The sequence below is a fragment of the Eublepharis macularius genome, chromosome 13 (assembly GCF_028583425.1).
Source record: "Eublepharis macularius isolate TG4126 chromosome 13, MPM_Emac_v1.0, whole genome shotgun sequence".
Lineage (NCBI taxonomy): Eukaryota > Metazoa > Chordata > Lepidosauria > Squamata > Eublepharidae > Eublepharis > Eublepharis macularius.
In genome coordinates this window covers 58,431,252-58,450,991 of record NC_072802.1, presented here as the reverse complement: position 1 = coordinate 58,450,991, position 19,740 = coordinate 58,431,252, and the positions used below count along the sequence as shown (strand labels likewise).

The following is a 19,740-nucleotide window of genomic DNA, read 5'->3' as shown; positions in this document are numbered from 1 at the left end:
TCCAGTAGCTCCTTAAAGACCAACTAGATTTCCAGGATTTGAGCTTTCGAGAGTCAAAGCTCATACCTTGGAAATCTAGCTGGTCTTTAAGGTGCTACTGGACCTAGATCTTGTTCTTCGACTGCAGACCAACGTGGCTACCCACCTGAAACAATCCCGTATTTATGTACTGCTTCATGTTCCTTGTAAAGTAGTTGGTATAGAAATACTAATGTTTCTGAAAACTGCATTGTCATCATTGTTGTGATGTTTTTTCAAGGCAACGTGTTATGAAGTTGTTAGCATTTGCTCTATGCAATGTAAATATTTTGTTAGCTGTGTCTTTAAACACTTCTTTTATTGGTATATCTTTGAAGAGTTTTGAAACATGATCACAATGCATTTCCTCATCTTCAATAAAGTTCCTTTTAGCAGCCAAGCATTCGCCCCACCTTTTTACGAATACTTTTTGGTGATAGGGTTGGCCTTCCTAGTTTTCTCACATGGTCACATCCTTAATTAGGCAATTTCATATACTGTGATGGATGCCTTTTAGTAAGAACTCTTTTTCTTCCTAAATATTTTTTCAAGGTAGAAATTTAAGTTCTTGCTGCAGCTGAGATCAGGTGTATAAGCAGTACAGAAAGGTAAAGGTGCCCATCTAAATACCAAAAACATACAGAAAATTGCCAACAGTGTGTCCCCAATAGTCTAAGAAGCTCAGCAGAAGGGTTGAGAGTGAAGCTTCTTCTACCAGCCCGTCAGGTCCAGTGCCACCTGTCAACACTACCCTTTTGGCCTTTTTCAGCGGCCAGTTAACTCTGCAGCTTAGTGGAGGGAGAGTGAGACCTCTTCCAACCCCTCTACTCTGGGAGGCCCTACCCTGTTTTATTGTCCTATTTGGACAATAAAACATGTATATACACAGATAGCGAGACATCAGAGGACCCTGTTATACTGCCTGTACTCTCAGGAAGAGCATACCTAAAAAGAATTTCTGTCCCAATTCAAGAATCAGGTAACAGCGTAGCTGGTGGCAGAGGTGGTGACGGAGGATCCTGTTACACTGGCCCCCTACTCTTTGGAAGATCCTATTGAAAACTGGGATGTTCAGATCTGGGCTAGAACGCTTCTACAGACATAGGGAGACATTGGGGAGCCCTGTTATACTTCCCTTACTCTCCAGGAGCCCCTATCCAAAACCAGGGTTTTTTCCCAATTAAAGAGTTAGATAACAGCATAATGGATGGCAGAATGGTGTAAGGGGCTTGTTATGCTGGCTCCCTATTCTCCAGGAAACTTCCTTGAAAGTGTGTTTTACAAGTCTGATGTTCCTGGCCCAACTACCAGCCTTGGCCTTCCATCAGCCGTCAGCTGCTTTGTTGGAGGGAAGGGGAGAGAGAGCACATATCCCCTTCCATTTATCTATGTTCATCCATTTGTATTTTCCATTTCTTTTATTAGTCGCTTGGACCTTTCATTTGAAAAACAGAAGGAAAGAAAGGACATGGTATCAGTACATATAATAACAACACCCAAACTGGCTTGTGCTGTTGAACTGCCTTTTCTGGCCACTTCTGTGCTATTTTGTGTGTTTCCTTTCATTTCAGCTTGTGTGAACTGTGTGAGATGGTCAAACAACGGGCTTTATCTGGCTTCCGGGGGAGATGACAAGCTGATCATGGTTTGGACGAGAGCAACGTAAATATTTTTCTGTCTGTACTGAATTTAGGACTTATCTGTTCTTGACCTATCCTTTATTTATCACTGCTATGTAATGCTTGTAGAATATGAAAAAGAGCTATGGATATAGGCTATTAAAGGAACATTTTAATAACTTACCTGAATTTGTGGTTGCTACTTACGGAATTAGGTTGGTCTGCAACATGTTTAGAACAAACCAAAGTGAAATTTGAAAAATGAAGGTGGAACCCAACCAAAAAGAATTAAAGCCACCATTTTAACTCCGGCTTACTGTGAGCCAATTATTCTGTTTTTGAAAAATGCTTAGGGCCTGCAGAATACAACCCCAAAACTTGTAAGGTGGCTTCCAAACTTAACAAGCAGTAAAAACCAACAATAAACAGCAGCTTTAAAAACATCTCTTAAAACAAGCCCATAATAATAAAAACCTGGACTAAATATAACAATCAGAACAGCTAAACAATCATCATCCAAATGAAGGGAGAGGGAGGATACACCAACCAAAGGACTGCGAGAAAAGAATAGTTCTCACTTGACCGTTATAGCTAAGCAAAATGGTAGCTGATTCCGCACACGTTGGATAATGCACTTCGAATCCTCTTTAGAGGTCATTTGGAACTGAATTTTTCAAATGTGAAACAAAAAACCCACTTCCAAAGGATAGCTAAAGTGCATTGAAAGTGCATTATCCCACGTGTGCGGAATCAGCCACTTAGAGGGATTTTTGCTGTTTGGCAAATGTCCATGCTGTGGATTTCCACAGTTTGAAGGGACTGCGTTGTGGGAATAGTACTCCATATCTGAACTAAAGCTCTTCCCTTGTGTGATGGGGTGGGGGAGTGGGATAATGGCAGAATGGCTGCTACAGCCCAGACGGCTCATCTTCTCTTCATAGCCACTGTACAGCAGTCCCATGTCACCATCATTTGGGAACGGCCAAGGATTTCAATGTCAGCGGCGTCTGCTGTTGATGTGTATTTGAACCCCATCAGATAGTCAGCAGGAAAGCATTCTTTGGCCTTTTCTGTAATTCAGGTATCAGAAAAAGCAAAACCAGATTGCTCTTTTCGTATGTGTTTTTCTGCTCATGCTGCATAAGCACTGCAAAGTTTGGTCATTCCTTAAATTAGGGAAAGCAAATTGGAGGGCAGAGTGTTTAAAATAATGTATAAGGGGCACGATCATGCCCTTTTGTCAGAACATGACGGACGTGTTTACAGTCATCCTCTGTCTAGGCTTAGCAGCTGCCAACACAAACCTCTTAGAAGTCAAGCTTTGTGGACCTGCTTGTGCGGGGAGGGAGGAATAAAAATTGAAAACAAAAAATAAATAAAATAGATGTACCAAGAGAGGGAGAGAAGCAATTAAGAAGATATTCCAAGCAGGAGCCTCAGATGTAGATGCATTGTTCACAAGAACAAAAATTTGAGTGAAATTCTTACGGAGAATTGGAATGTCTATTTCCAGCCTGATCATAGGTGTGCCCTGCTAGGGGGCACTCAGTTGATTTACACTGCAGTCCTATGCAGAGTTGCTCCAGTCTAAATATGCTGAAGTGGCTGTTGAAGTTCTACGCCGCTCTGTATGGTACATGTCAGGAAGAACTATAAAGGGTCCTTGGGTTTCTGTCTCTATACAGCAAAGGTATACAGCAAAGTCATTGACGCTAGGAGCCTTTTTGGTTATGCCATACCCGTATTTAACATTATCTTAGCCAGATTCATGTTCAGAAATTTTGTCAAGGATCATTAACTGGTGAGCCACGAGACCTCTTAACCCTCATTTTAATATGGGTGCCAGGTTAATATGTGAATCTTTGCGGATGATATTCATTCTTCACTGATCCAAGTGCAAAGATGAGCAAAGGCAAATACTGAAAAATGCAACTTTGAAAAATTAGTTTATAGAATAATTAGTGAAACATAAACATAACTGTCCTAACGTGATTAAAATGGGTTCCTTATTTGGCAGGGTAGTAAAGAAAACACTTCCTAGCTGTGATTAAGCATTGTGGACTTTTTGTTTTGTTTTTGGCTTGTTGAAATTGATTTCAATTCGAACTCTTATTCCTGCCTTAAATAGGTACATTGGACCTAGCACGGTGTTTGGTTCCAGTAGTAAACTTGCAAACGTAGAACAGTGGCGGTGTGTCTCAATTCTTAGAAGCCATTCTGGGGGTAAGTATTTTCCTTTTCAGCTATCAAATATGAATGATTCCTCAGTGCATTTCTGAAGATGACACTCATCCAGTCAACATTCTGGCTTACTTAGATGGGTGTGGTTAAGATAGGTGTGTGTGGAACTTAATGAAATGATGTGGTCAGCATTGTTTCTCAATGCTCCTTTTCAACCCAGTTAATTAAACATTCATTTATGTCAAGGAAACCTCAAGAATTAAACCCCTCTAAGTCACTGGTTAGTCATGACTTTTGCTGCTGGCAAATAAGTGTTAAACAGGTGGTTTTATTTGCACCACTTGGTTTGTGCGTGCTGCCAGTTTCTGAAATGGCATGCTGAATGACCGACAGCAACTTCTCAAACTGCTGTTTCTCTTTGGGTAACAATAATATCAGCACGTACATCCGTGAGTTTGGAGAGGTGGTAATTAAAAAAACTAATTCCTTGCTTGGTCTTATTAGTCCATTTCAGTTCAGACCTGGAGGTAGCAGCAGGTAAAATTAAGAAAGCTTGCTTAGTGTATTGTCTGGAGTTGAGCGAGGGCACCCCCCTCCAGCCCCAGCTGTGCTGCTCAGCGGGTTGGCAGAGCATCTCCTTTCTGGCACGGTGGTGGCGGCTTGCCATCAGTTGGAACAACTGCTTTCAGCCTTCCCACTGTAGGTCAGCAGGGCCACACCTTCCCAGTGGCCTGGTGGCCTGACAGAGCTGAACAAGTACAAGCTAGCAGGGCACCTGGCCTACCTGGGGACACTGCAAAGGACCTGCACCAAGTAGAGATGTGAAGGTCTCACAAGACTGGCTTGTCTCACGGGATCAGGAGTTGGGGGGGCTGCATGGGCTACCAGGAACTATTTAAGCTTCCCCAGCCGGATGGTGAGGACCAGACATAGGGGTTGCCCCTCTGGGGAAGAGTTCCAGAAAGACAAGGGAGCTGAGGGAGCGACCTGACAGGAGGAGCAATCAAGTGAACTTAAGAAAACCCCTTTGCTCCAACATGAAAGTCTAGAGAGCGAAGTGAAAAGATTCCTCTCCACTGCTTGCTAGAGGGGAGGAGGAACTAGGTGGGTTTAACCCCTCCCCCTTAAACCAAAAGGGCTCCTTTCTAGGAGGGCAAAGTTGAGACCTCCACCTGCTGCCTCCTGGGTTAGCCATCAGGGCATTTCAAGACCTGTCACCTCTCATATTTAAATGAACTCTCTTTGAGGAATGAAGTAAAAGAATCAAGAGCATTATGGGCATGAATTAGTCCTCCACATTAGCTCGCTTGGAGGCCACAAAGGTCTATCCTTCTGAGTTAACAAAAAATTAGCAGAGGGGCCTATATATGCTAAAACATATTTCCTTTTTGTGTTTAAATTGCACCAGTACATTGTGTGTCTTAGTGATGACTGGAAAGGCCCGTTGACTGTTTAACAACTTGGAGAAGATTACCATTTCCCCTCTTCATGTATATTGTGGGTAACTTAGGGAATGTACAAACGAGCAACTATAGTTCTACACTTTTTTCCACAGAAAAACATAGTGCAGTGCTGTGGCGACTAGCTGTCTTTTTGAGGAACTGTGCAAATTGGTAGAGAGTGGAAGTGGTGGACGGGTAAATGTGTATGCCACTTAGTTACCTGAAACAGTTGCTGTTTGCTCCAAGGGAATAGATGGATTCAGTAGAGATCATACAGTGTAAAATCTACAGACCTGATCAGTTGGCCACATCATTTGTCTGCACAAGAACTAAGTAGAATTTTTGTAACCAGATATGGAAAAAGACTATTTGGAATATTCAGAGGAGGCAAACAGTTTGAGAAAATGTCTGTGCGTCTATTATATGATTTGTGACAATTTGTTTTGTTTTTGCTCAAATGCTGTGTCTTTTGGTGGAATGATGGGATGGGAAAGGAGAATGTAACCAGAAAATATGAGAGGAGGGGTATCTATGTCTGATCTCTTCAGTTCTGGTGTATTGAAAGCACATGACTAGCCAGGATTTTCTGGTCTCTTTGGGATTGTAGAGAAGCTCTTAAGATACTTTTTATGTTTACAATAAATTGTTTTAAAGGAATCAATATGAGCCTAATAAGATGTTTAACTGGAGCAGTTGGAATGAAGTAAATGGAAATCATTTTATGGGTTACTTCTTACATGTGAAATAGTATTTTCCAAATGGCCAGTGGTGTCATCTTAAATGGTTATTTTATTCTTTGTGTTGAAAACGTCTGCTTCAATTATTAAAACAACTCTCCCCAATTTCTTGCATCACATTTCATTTTTAAGCTCATTTAAAAATAAGTATTTTATCTTTTAACTGTTGATGACTGCATACAGTGGAATAATGAAATGCATCTGACACCCTCTCCCCCAGTTGAATTCTTGAGTTTATGTAACTTATTAAAATCATTGATTAATAAGTGGATGGGACGCCTCCAACAAAGACCAGGGTTGCAGAGGCAGGCAATGGCAAACCACCTCTGTTAGTCTTGCCATGAAAACCACAGCAGGGGTCATAATAAATCAGCTATGACTTGATGGCATTCCTCTCCACTGCCACTCAAATCTAGATACTGTTCAACCAATGGAGGAACGCGTGTCTGTTGTGTTCCCTGTAGATGTCATGGATGTAGCGTGGTCTCCTCATGATGCTTGGCTAGCCTCTTGCAGTGTGGATAATACTGTTGTCATCTGGAATGCCGTCAAATTTCCAGGTATGATTCCTGTGCTGACAAAATTGTGAGAAGCAGAAGTTGGTTGATCTGTTTCTTCTCTTTCTGTACTTTTTTTTAATGAGCTATGCATTTTATTTTAGAGATTTCACTGGTTCGAACATGTTTCTTCTATGAGAAGGAGCCAGCAGTAAATGCCTGTTTTCACTGTGTCTGGCTCGGCTTTTTCTTTGCTCCAGTGTTGCTTTCCTTAGTATCTTTTTGATCTAGTAAATGGTTATTCTTATGTTTTTCCAGATTATTCTTTTAATCCTCACAGTTGCCTTTGTGCATGGATTTTCTCTCTCTCTCTCTCTCTCTCCCCCTAGTAGTTTGTACAAGGATATTTTCAGGATTCATTAGCTTTGATTTCCTTGAGAGGACCTTCTCAAACTCTCAGAGATGATTCTGATTCAAACAGCTTCTGGCAAAACTCAGCATCTACCTTGTAAATTTCTTTGCTGTATGCAGAAATCCTTGCCACCCTGAAGGGTCACTCAGGCTTAGTTAAGGGGCTCACCTGGGACCCTGTTGGGAAGTACATTGCATCGCAAGCAGACGACAGAAGCTTGAAGGTGTGGCGGACTATGGACTGGCAGCTAGAAACCAGCATTACCAAGCCGTTTGACGAGGTACATGTTCTGTCATAGGACATACGGGGGAACAGAAGTTCAGGCCATGGTAATCCTTTCAATAAGCCACCCTGGGTGAACAAAACCTGGCAATCATGTTGTTTGTTTAAATGTTTTCTCTCCCGACACTCGTCATCAGTGCTTGGGAGGTGGTTATTGACTGGAAGAAAATGCACAAATTCAACATTCAAAATAAGGTGTCAATCAGTAAGATGCACGAAAGCAGCCTAAAAACAAAAGTGCAATAAAAGCAGTAATTTTTAAAATCTATATATCTATACACATGCACACATATACATATGTGTGTATATACATATGCATATACATATATACACATATATGCATGTGTGCGCGCAAGGAAAGAAGGCTACCAAGGGACAGGGTAAAGGAAGCTTTACTTACAAGCAGCTTGCTCAAGGGCAGAGCAGAGACAGCTCTCAAGAAAAAGAAAGGCTCTGGGACAGGAGGCAGAGAGGACCAGGCAGCAGAGAGCAGTGCCAGGCAGAACTGCTCCCTAGGCAGAGACAGCTAGCAGGATCCAAACCTAGGGAAGGGACTGCAGACTCAAAGGAGTCTGCTTTAGCTGTGTGTGAAAGGAAATATATAAAGGGCTTGCAGCAGTTGATGAAGAGGGTGGGCAAAGGGGGGGGGAAATCTGTGTGTCGGATGCCCCTGCCCCCTGCAGTGCCATTGAAACCAAATGTGATAGCACCTAAAGTGCAACATGGTTAGTGAATTTCTGTAGAAAGCGAGTTCCGTAATGTGGGTGCCAAAACAGAGAAGCCCCTGTTGCCTGTGCTCACCCTCTTTATGTCTGAATATGAGGGCATACGAAGAACAGCTCGTGATGTCTTTTTAAGCTGCTGGGTAGGCTCATACAGGGGTAAGCAGACCTTCAAATATTCTTATTCCAGGCCAGTTTAGGGTTTTATAGGCAATAACCAGAAACCCATCGGCAGCCAGTGTAGGTCTTTTAAAAGGTGATGAGATGCGTTCCCTATAGTTCAGTCTAGCAAGCAGCCTAGCCACATCATTCTGTAGTAATTGAAGCTTTTAAACAGTCTTCAAAGGCAGCCCCATGTAGAGTGCATTATAGTAATCTAACTGGGAGGTATTCAGAGCATAAGTAACCATGGCCAAACTGTACCTCCTGAAGAAGGGCTGCTGCAACAGATGAATGTTTCAGAGCATTTGCAGTGTTCTATTCTTGTTGGTCCTTTATGTACCTGGGAGGAGAGTGCTTTTCCTTTGAGGGTTTTTTTTTAAACCTCTCCATGCTTGTTTCAGCTGCTGGATTTTTTATGCTTGTTGGTATTTATTTTCTGCTTGCTACCATTTTAAAAACTGGGAGTTCATGCAACAGGTTTAAAACTTTAGAATGAGATGTGCCAGTCTCTCCCCACATGAAGCCGTGGAGACAGTGGTGTCGCGGATTCTGCTGTATGTGTGAATGCCACCTTGGGTAACACCAGTCCCCACCCCCAAATGAATCTATGTTTGAAATTGAAGTGCTGAAGATTTTTACTATAAGACTGTTTTGTTCTATCATTTGCAACCTTTTTCTTATTTGTAAAGTCTGAAAAATGTGTTTGGTGTCTAGCTATTTTTTGGCCTTGTTTCCTTTCAGTGTGGAGGAACCACGCATGTTTTACGCCTCAGTTGGTCACCTGATGGACATTATTTAGTCTCTGCTCATGCCATGAATAATTCTGGACCCACAGCACAGATCATAGAGAGAGATGGGTGGAAAACCAACATGGATTTCGTAGGCCATCGCAAAGCAGTGACAGTGGTGGTAAGTAGCTCTTCTTCCGAAAATGAGCAAGAGTGAAGCCAGGAGCTGAAGAACAAAATTTGAGCCCGGTAGTACCTCAAAGGCCAACGACGTTTTCCAGGGTATAAGCTTTTGTGAATTAAAGCTTACTTTGTCAGATACAAATGAAAATGTAGATCCATCAACTCTTATCTCTAAATTAAAAGATGGGAGGGGTGTTACAAAGAAGGGCCAATTAGAGCCAGAATGCAGAGGTACAGTGCAAAATGAAATCGGCTTGATTAGACTAAGGATTTTACCTCTGCATCATGGCTCCACTTGGCCCTTCTTTGTAACACCCCTCCCGCTTTCTGACCGGGATATCATTCCTGATGGATCTTCATTCTCATTAGTATCTGTTGAAGTGAGCTCTGACTCACAAAAGCTTATATGCTGGATAATTTTGTTGGTCTTGAAGGTGCTACTAGACTTGAATTTGTTCTGCTACAGATTAATACGACTACTAGAGATGGGCACGAACTGAAATACGAACCAAAGTTCGTCATGAACCGGGATGTTTGGGGAGGGGGCAGGGTTCACGAATTGGGCAAGTTCATGCCGGTTTGTGAGACACGACGAACTGCAATGAGCTGCCTTTTTTCCAGTTCGTATTTGCCTCTAATGACTACCCATCTGAAACTCTCTTCCTGAACTGAAGATTAATCTGAGGATAATGAGAAAGCCTCCATAATCTAGTGGTTAGAATGTCAGGTTAGGACCAGGCAGAGTGATGTTCAAATCCTTATTCAGTCCAAAAATAGCTCACTGGGTGGCTCTCTTTCTCAACCTAGTCTCCCTCATTGGATGGTTGTGTGGATAAAACGCAGGACAGGCAAACTGTGTGCACTCCGTGGACCTCCTTGGAGGAAGTGTGGGGTAAAAACAGCTGTGTGGAATACACCCAGTGGTCCGTCTGGTCAAGCATCACTATCTGCAGTGGCCAACCAAATGTTCTAAAAGCCCCATGAGCAGGCCATGGAGGCCAGATGTCTCCTTGTTGTTGCCCCTCCCAGTGCTGGGTTGTAGAGGGATGCAAATGGGGAAAATGTGGGGAAAAATTATAGAAACTAACTCGAGAGACAATTAAGTTTACTACAAAATGCTCACAACTTGTGAGAGGATTGAAAGTTTGCTCTATAAACACTGATGGAGGTATTCTAGAGGTATCCATCCTAGAAAAATACAGATTGGGTGTTTTATGGAAACCTAATTCCTCTTGTTTTTGTGACTCACCTAATATGTGGTTTCCTTTTAAACAATGACTTCCTAAATGGAGTGTTAAGATGGGGTCTCTTGCGCATGTTCTTCCTTTCAGAAATTCAATCCAAAAATCTTTAAAAAGAAGCATAAGAACGGGAGCTCCACCAAGCCCAGCTGCCCCTATTGTTGCTGTGCTGTTGGCAGTAAAGATCGGTCTCTTTCTGTATGGGTAAGTAAGTGTTCTGTGGCATTAAGTACTCATGTTGAGCATGTGTGTGTTTCCATGCACTTTTTGTAGCCTTTGTGGAAAGTTCACCAAACGGTCAGGAAAACAAGATCCCTTTTATGTTTGACAGTCAATTAATGTAGCTGAAGAAAAGATTAGATTTATAGCTTCTTAACTGCAAGTAAGAGCTGGATTGAACTTTTTCAATCTTGGTTGTTGGGGGTTTTCCGGGCTGTCTTGCCGTGGTCTTGGCATTGTAGTTCCTGACGTTTCGCCAGCAGCTGTGGCTGGCATCTTCAGAGGTGTAGCACCAAAAGACAGAGATCTCTCAGTGTCACAGTGTGGAAAAGATGTAGGTCATTCCACACTGTGACACTGAGAGATCTCTGTCTTTTGGTGCTACACCTCTGAAGATGCCAGCCACAGCTGCTGGCGAAACGTCAGGAACTACAATGCCAAGACCACGGCAAGACAGCCCGGAAAACCCCCAACAACCATCGTTCTCCGGCCGTGAAAGCCTTCGACAATACATTTTTCAATCTTATTTGAGCAGCTAATGAGCAAAATCACAAATATAATCTAAGCACACCTGCATATGATGTCATAGTCACTTTGAGAACCAATCATATTATCTATAGAAAGATCACATGTTATACTTATGAAGATTTATCTATAAAAGGTGTCGCTCAGATAGTTATTTAGGCTTTTGTGGATGGAATTCCTAGGAAGAAAATGTAAAACATTTGTGAGTACTGGGCTTCCAAGCATTTCATAGCATCCTGAGACAGTTAAGATCTGATTCTCTTAATCTTAATCCATTTCATTTATGTTTGAGAATGTTAGATCTTATTTAATTGCATGCATTTTTCAACTATCACAGGATTAATTTACGTTTTTTAAATTCTTGCCTGACTGAGAGTGTTTCTAAGTTCTTGCCTGATTGAGTTATCTTTTATTCAATAATACCCATTAAACTCTCTGAAATCTCTATTTTGTTTGCTAGATAACAGTCACTCAGAAATGACTCTTTTAATTTGCACTGTTAAAAGGATCGGTCTTTTTCTTTTTTGGTGCCAGTTAACTAAAAGAACAATTCTTACAAAATTAACTTGTCACAAACTCTTAATGGGATGCAAATGAGATAATTTGTTAAAGTTCCATACCTGTGGACATGGTCCAGCTAGTCAGCTTGGAGAACTCAGTGCACAGCAGGTGTGTGGAACCCAGCACCTTCTGTTTTCATATAAATTTTAACTTGACTAACCAGGCTTCTGTTAGCTGTGTGTAAGGTGTACAGCAGCATGTGACAAAACTTGCCATGTTTCTGGATTTAGCTACCCAGGGATTTAAGTGACTTTCCACAACTGTACTTAAAGCTGATGAATCTGCCAAGTTCCCAGATACATTCAGGTGAAACAGTTTGTCACTTTGGGGAGTGCTTTATTCAGAGAGGGAAGAGACAGCCTGTTGCTTCCAGGCGGCCCACTACTATGTGTCTGCTTTTCAGTCAAAATAGCTCCCCTGGAGGTTTGTGATAAAAACAAAAAAAATAAAGCAATTCAGAATGAAAATAATGAAATCGGTTATGGTGACAGGAGGGAGGCATTGTGTGTTCGATGATCAGCCCCCTAGATATTCTGGCTGTTGCTGTTTTCCTTCTTTGCAGACCTGGGGCAAAGCTGGAGATTGTAGCCTTGCCCCTCCCCAGGTGCTGCCCAGAGGAATCTTTCAGCCCCAAATGTTAGTCATTCCTAAGGGGCAGAGCCTCTCTTCGCCTGGTTGCCTGATGCAAAATAGTCCAGGTTCTACTTGGCATCTGTAGTTCTGTGTGTGATCATGCCTTCTCCCCAGCCTTCTAGATGTTCCGGTTGTTGTTGTTTCCTTCTATACCGGGCCTGTGATAAGAGCAGAGAAGTAGCTTATCACCCATCCCCTGGTGTTGCAATTCTTTGCAACTCTGACCATAGTTTCTAAGTTGAAATTACATGCTCATCCATTTCTGTGTGTGTAGCATGTTTGGTCTTTTTGATTTCAGAATATTATTAAATGCAGCATTTGCTGCATTTTTTCCCTCTGTAAAGATGGCAGAAAAAGAAATAGCATTTCATCTCAAAACAAAGTTGGATGGGTTGCTGCTAAATGTTATTAAAATTATACTGTCCAAGAGTCATTATTCTAGGTACAATTCATGTCTTCATTAAAAACTTTCTCCATGATGAAATATCTTAGTCTCTGTGAGGTAAGCAGATACATGGCAGGAAAAGAAACTGATTTCCAAACGTTCTATCACCGTATTCAATATATTATCTTAATGTGTGGTATGATTTTTCTACGTGTTACTTAATTCTGGAATTCTGGAAATTTGAGGTTAATGCCTGACAGTAAAATTAATCTACCTTTAACTTTATTTTTTAAGCTTACGTGTCTGAAAAGGCCATTGGTGGTTATACATGAGCTGTTTGACAAGTCTATAATGGATATCTCGTGGTAAGATGGCTTTAATTGTGGAAAAAGAAATTATTGTACAGTAGATTGTTCATTGGAAATTTTGCTCGTGTTGTCAGCAGCTTGCCCTATAATAACAATAACAACATTAGATTTATATACCACCCTTCAGGATAACTTAACACCCACTCAGAGCGGTTTACAAAATATGTCATTATTATCCCCACAGCAAAACACCCTGTGAGGTGGGTGGGGCTGAGAGAGCTCTGAGAGAGCTGTGACTAGCCCAAGGTCACCCAGCTGGCTTCAAGTGGAGGAGTGGGGAATCAAACCCGGCTCTTCAGATTAGAGTCCCGTACTCTTAACCACTACACCAAACTGGCTCTAGTAAGTAACCGAACCTGATAAGTCCACGGCCCTAGCCTTTTGTCCTCTCTAGCCCGAACTGGATACGATTCCGTTCAGTGTTCCAAGTTGAGTCTCCTTGAGCAGGCCATTATCAAGCTTTTTCTCTTCTGCCATGGGATTCATAAAACAAAAGCAGAGCCCTTCACATTTGTAGTTTGAATATTTATTAGCTGTTTTTCTCCCTGGAGGTCTCCGAAGTAGCTTAGAACAGCAAAAAAGCAACCCAAATATAATACACAAAATTGCAGTTACATATAACAAATAAATGGAATATCCAACTGTATCGTGGGCTAGTCTCGGGACCCATGGGATGGCTTGTCTAGAGCCACAGGGCCCGGGCTAAAGGCCAAAGCCATGCCCAAACAGGAAGAGTAAATAGTGGTGTTCTTCCCAGTTTGCTCTGTTCCCCACTCACAGAGCTTCTGGCTGTGCCTCATCTTTTAAACTTTTTCTAGAGCTTTACAGGCTGAGAATTAAGCCACAAGGATAACCCAGTGAAAGCTGAACTGCCAGCAAAAAGTTCCACGTATTTGTACTTTATGGATAAATAGTATATGCTGTGATGGGGAAAATGGTCTCTGTGCTTTAGATGCCACAGACCTGCAAGGGAAACTGAGGTGCAATAATACATCCTCTCCACTTGAAGGCGCTGTGCAAATTCTGCTGCTTCAGGAAAAGTGCTCTCTGTCTCCTATTCCAAGTTGCTTCCCCTGCTGGTTTGTAGACATTGCGAATGTCTTCCTGGTGAGAGAAGGTGGGAGCAGGCATAACTTGGGGCTGGGGAGTTAGTGTTTCAGCATGGTTAAAATGTGTGTGGAGCAATACAGAGTAGGAGTACAAAAACCCTGTAATCTGGGGAGTGGGGGGGGGGTGGTATTCTTACTTGTCTTGGATAGTTGAAACCCAATCCATTAAAGTTACAATAACACCAGAAACCAGCTAAAAAGATTAATATATTACATGTTACTCCTATTTTAAATAACTTATTTTTAATACTTTTGATATGAAAATATGCACTGACAGCAAATGTTAGGTGACCTTTCATATTAATGGTTCTTTTTGTTAATTACTAAATTATTGACAGTTGGTTCCTGCTTCTCCCCCCACCAAGTCCTAAAATATTTATCTACATGACACTTTTAATAGGGTTCGGAAATTTCTGGAGTTTTGGGGGTGGAGCCAGGGGAGGGCACCTCAGCAGAGTATAATACCATAGAGTTCACCCTCCAAAACAGCCATTTTATCCAAGATAGCTCATCTCTGTTGTCTGGAGATCAGTTGTAATTCTTGCAGATTTCCAGGCTGCACCTGGAGTTTGGCAACCCATTTGGACCAACTGAGTTGGCAGAGGAGTTTACTATATTCACAAGTTCTCCAGAACACTTCAGGCCCGAAGAAGTGTTCTGTGTAACTTGCAGTCCAGATCTTGTGAAGAGGTATCCATGCTCAAGCCCATCAGAATGAACCGAGGAGCTGTGGCTCCATGGTAGAGGGCATGATTTGAGTGCAGAAGGTCAATCCCCAGTAGCTCTCTAGATGAAGGATCCCAGGCCTTTCTTTGCCTGAGACCCCAGAGAGCTGCTGTTGCAGTAGATGATACAGAACTAGCTAGATCAGTGGTCTGGCTCAGCTTCATAACTTTTAAGTGGTTCGGCTGTGATTCAGAACTCAATTGGTTTAAATCCCACTACTGCCACAAGCTCTGTAGGTGGCCTTGGGTAAGCCACTCCTCTCAGCCCCAGCTATATTGTAGGGATAATAATAACTCTGACCTTGTTCACTGCTCTGAGTGGACACCAGGGCTCATTTTGAGGGGGAACGCACAGGAACGCAGTTCCGGCAGTTCCCCAAAGAGGTCACATGTCAGGTGGCCCCGCCCACCTGACTCTCAGCCATTTGGGGCCCATTTTGGCCTGGATTGGGGCAGAAACCGCCCAGATCAGGCCTCTGACAGGTGGTGGATCATTCTCCCACTTAGCAGCAGCCTGGTCTTGACCATTTTGGGGCCCTTTTCAGCCCCTTTTTGCCATTTTGGGCCCAATTTCGGCTCTGAATGATTGGGTCTAAAACAGCCAGGATAGGTGATGTCAGGGGGTGTGGCATATGCAAATTGGTTATGTTAATGACACACTTCCAGTGATGTCAAGGGGCATGGCATATGCTAATGAGTTATGCTAATGAGTCCCTCCAACTCTTTTTCTATAAAATGACCCCTGGAGGACACTAATCTGTCTAGAAGAGTGGTATATAAATGCTATTTTTTATTATTATTTAAAATGCTGCCCTTGGAGTTCAGGGTGGCGTACTACTGCACACACAGTTTTATTCTCACAACAACCCTGTGAGGCAGGAAAGAGTGAGCGACTCACTGTCACCCAGGGTCCAGGACTACCCTCTACACCAGTAGTTTCCAACCTTTTCAGGCCTGGGCTTGCCTTTAAGCCCAGCCTGCCATATGGGACCTACTTTTAATAATTCCTCTGCTTCCACCACCACCACTACCACACACACTCTCTCCTTACCACCTTCCATTCCCTGCATCTTCCTGTTTTGCCTGCTTTTTCTCCTCCAACATTTGGAAAAAATAAATGAATAACAGGCATGGTGCAGCCCATCAAGCTGAAGACCAGTGTATCTATTTTAAACCATTACCATCCTGCTCCTTCAAAGTTCAGATCAATTTAATATGACATATTAAAAACGCTTGCAAATTAAAATTCTGAACAACAATAACTCCTTCCTCCAACACACAGTGTTATGAACATGTACCATATCAGCATCTTAAAGTGATCTGAATCCTGTTGGCTTTTCTAGAAAACAAAAAGGTTAGGGGCTGTTGGAATAAAAATCCGTTGCCATAGCACAGTTGGTCCAGTAAAACGGTTTTGTCAACACCTGTGATTTTTCATGTTTCTTCAGTAGTGCAGGAAGAAGCAATCCTGCAGGCAGCTCCCCCACTGCACAGGTAGTGCCCTCCAAAATGTAGTATCCGTATGTGACGAAGGGAGCTCTGGCTCTCCAAAGCTCATACCCTGGAAATCTAATTGATCTTTAAGGTGCTACTGAACCCAAATCTTGCTCTCCTACTACAGACCGACGTGGCTATCCACCTGAAACTATGGATATAACTGTATAGATTTGCCTGAATTGTGGTAGGGTTTTTACTGTTGTTGTCTCTGTGCCTGCTGCTGGACATGAGTGCCTAGATATGGCTAGTATGGTTTTGCTGTTTTCATGGGTAAAAAATTGCCAGGTTTTAAAAAAACCAACCAAAATATTTGGTTTCAAAGACCAGAGGAAAGGGTTCTTTTTCCTTTCCTTTTCCAGGACCTTAAACGGACTTGGCATCTTGGTGTGTTCCATGGATGGATCAGTGGCGTTTTTGGATTTTTCCCAGGACGAACTCGGTGATCCCCTGAGTGAGGAAGAAAAGGTGCTCTGCCTTCTTGTACATGGACTTGCTAGCGAGATCTCCCTGCTTAAACATATGTTGAGGTTTTTCATATGAATGTGATCCATGCAGGCCCGTCTTTTCCTCTGAATGCCCGTGGTGGGAAGGGGTGGCTGCAAGATGGGCCCTGGCTCCTTCCCTCGTGCCCTCTGGGCAGGCTTCTCTGAGGTGTCTGATTGACCACAGGGGGAACCAGGCTGCTGAACTCGATGGACCTGTGAGCCTTATTTTGCATGGTGCTTTTGGTTCTATTACATGAAAACAGATAACTGCGAGTGGAGAGTAAGGGGTCTTCCTGCTTCCTTTCTGTGTTTCTTTCCCCTTGGACTCGAGCTGATCATCTCCCTTAAGGATCCCTATATCTAGTGAACAGGACGGCTGAGTGGTGTTGGGCCCAGCCCCCGAAGTAAGATGGAGCCAAGTGAATTTGGAATAATGGGGGCTGGAAGGCTTTCTGTGGAAATTTGGAGGCATGCCTGATGTTCTCCACCCATGTCCCTAGCCTTGTCCAAAAGGATTCCTAGAAGCTCATTTCCCCTGTTCTTTGTCATAAAGAGGGGAATAGTCCTCCCTGCATTGTGTGGCTGGTGTGACTCCCAGTTGGCCACCAAAAGAAATAACGTGCAAGGTAAAGTATCTTTTCTGGAGAAGAAGTTGCAGGGGCTTTTCCCCATTGCTGGGACTGTATTCCTTGTTTGGGATAGTTACTGAATAGGATGAGCATGATTTTTCTCATTTTAAACTCTTAGAAAGTGACTGTTAGAAGCTTGTGTGGATTTGTCTTTGAAACCTGCTTTTCTGTGACTTACTGTCACCGGTAGTATCACAGATATGCTGAGCATGTTTAGGCATCGTTCGTACTTGGACGCAATGAAATATCCTCCCCTTTTCAATTGAAAAAAAAACCCTCCTGAAATTCTCTTTATCTCTCAGGCTATGCGGAACTAGCCCTCTCCTTCCCAGTTTCCTTCCGTCATTAGAAACCAGACCCTGTCTGCAGGTTTTTTAAAAAACGGTTATTTTAATAAAGAACTTAGGTGATAATATAGAATTTTAAAACATTATGGCAGTTAATATCATTGACAAAATCGAGGAGTAAATGATGTGATGCCGTTGAAGCTTGTAGATCTCCTGTGGTGTTCTTGCATTCATTGTTCTGTGTCCAGCTTCTTCATCACTTCTTATCAAAGTTGTTCACACCTTTGCGTTCACCCTTTTTGCACTCCACAGAGCAATATCCATCAGTCCACCTATGGCAAAAGCTTGGCGATCATGACTGAGGCACACCTGTCTACCACTATCATCGAGAATCCAGAGATGTTGAAGTATCAGCAAAGGCAGCAGCAGGGAGAGCAGAAGAACGACGCTTTAAGGGAAGCCGCAAACGCGGCGCTGGCAGCCCCTAAAGTGGCAAGCATGGTGAACGGGGAGAGTTTGGAGGACATCAGGAAAGTATGCATCTTCAGACGGTGATCCTCTTTGTCCAAGCGTGAAGCTTTGCAGAATAACTTACTATCATTGTCACATTTGGTTATGCCAAGTTAGCACGTTGAACACACGAAGCAGCCTTGTACGGGGTCAGAGCATTGATCTAGTGCTGTTGGGTTTCCTGTTGTAGTGAGCGACCTCCCTGTAGCAGCCCTTGAACCACTCGGTAGCGCAGTGGAGAGAAAATAAGCCAAAAATTGCCATCAGCTCGACTCTTTAGGATTCACTAGAATCTGTGCTTTTACCATATAGTTTCTGATGACTCCTAGAGTGTGCCAGTGGCATGACGTCATGTATGGGCTCGTCCAAAAGTTTCCCAGCCAGGGTTCCGCAGGACATCATCAGGAGTTTCACAAGAAATTGGCCATGGGTTCAACATTTGCACAAAAACAAAGAAGCCCAAATATCACACTGAAAATAACCCTTACATTGACTTCAGATGTGAACTTTAGTTTGATGTTAAGTAAACTTTATTTTGATTTGATACCTAAAAAAGGAAATGACATAATACAAAAAAAGACAGGAAAAATGATCAGATCTTGACAAATAATTTTTCTTGACAATAATTTAGTAGAAATTGAATTGCGTTTCTTGCCATCAACTTTTGTGGCCTGTAAACATTTTTATAGGAATGGAAAAAGGGGGTTGGGAAACACTGTGTTACATCATCAATGTGATGGCACCCACTCCCCATTTCCCTGCACCCCTCCATCTACTGCCAGGTGCCAGCCACCAGCTGGTAATTCTATCATTGACCCATTTAAAGCACAGTGCTGGTTGGCAGTGGCTTTCCTGAATCTCAGGCAGAGAACAGATTCTCCTAAGTATAGGTGCTGTGATCCTTCTTCATGCAGAGCCACAGCCCCTCCCACACTATTCCCTATATGGCCTTCTTTTGAATATCAGGAGGCTGGCACACAGAATTAAAGCCTGCTAAGTCACAGGATATGGTCCTTTGGGATGCTATGTCTACGTGGTGTAGCCCCATCATAGCTGATAAGCTAGAGCTGGTAATTTTGTTAAAAACAGCTGCATAAATATTCCTGTTTCAGAAACAGTGTTTTAAGAACTGCTTTTTGCTCTCATGTCAGAGAGCTCCTGTAATGATGCTTCATTCAGAACTCTTTTAAGATTCCACTCAAAGAATATTGTCTTCCATATTAGAAGCCTGTGCTTTTGAAAATCAAGTTTTAGAACCATGTTCCAGTTTAAAAGATACTTGCCTTGTAGAGTTATTTGACTTGCTGTATCTTTATAGGTGTTTTGTACCAATAGTAATATTAAAGTTCCAATAAAGGCATTTCTTCTGACAGAATCTTTTAAAGAAGCAAGTTGAGACCCGGACAGCAGATGGACGGAGAAGGATTACACCTCTCTGCATAGCTCAGCTGGACACTGGGTATATTACCAAAGATGTTGTTTTTTGTGTGTGTCAGAATGTTTGTTTGAGTGAGGTCTCTTCCTTTAAAAAAAATCTTGTGTTAACATATTGCAGCATTGTACAAATACAGTCACAAAAGATG

At 42.6% G+C, this 19,740-nt stretch overlaps 1 protein-coding gene across 1 annotated transcript in view; it reads left to right on the top strand.

The window, feature by feature from the left end:
• Nucleotides 1-19,740, top strand: part of LOC129341508 (protein HIRA) — a 61,405-nt gene that overhangs the window by 16,471 nt on the left and 25,194 nt on the right. The window contains exons 4-13 of the mRNA XM_054996745.1: nucleotides 1,590-1,680; nucleotides 3,766-3,860; nucleotides 6,462-6,557; nucleotides 7,026-7,186; nucleotides 8,814-8,981; nucleotides 10,315-10,428; nucleotides 12,842-12,912; nucleotides 16,606-16,711; nucleotides 17,960-18,181; nucleotides 19,531-19,616. Of these exons, the coding sequence (XP_054852720.1) occupies nucleotides 1,590-1,680; nucleotides 3,766-3,860; nucleotides 6,462-6,557; nucleotides 7,026-7,186; nucleotides 8,814-8,981; nucleotides 10,315-10,428; nucleotides 12,842-12,912; nucleotides 16,606-16,711; nucleotides 17,960-18,181; nucleotides 19,531-19,616 (1,210 nt within the window). The remainder of the gene's footprint in view (nucleotides 1-1,589; nucleotides 1,681-3,765; nucleotides 3,861-6,461; nucleotides 6,558-7,025; nucleotides 7,187-8,813; nucleotides 8,982-10,314; nucleotides 10,429-12,841; nucleotides 12,913-16,605; nucleotides 16,712-17,959; nucleotides 18,182-19,530; nucleotides 19,617-19,740) is intronic.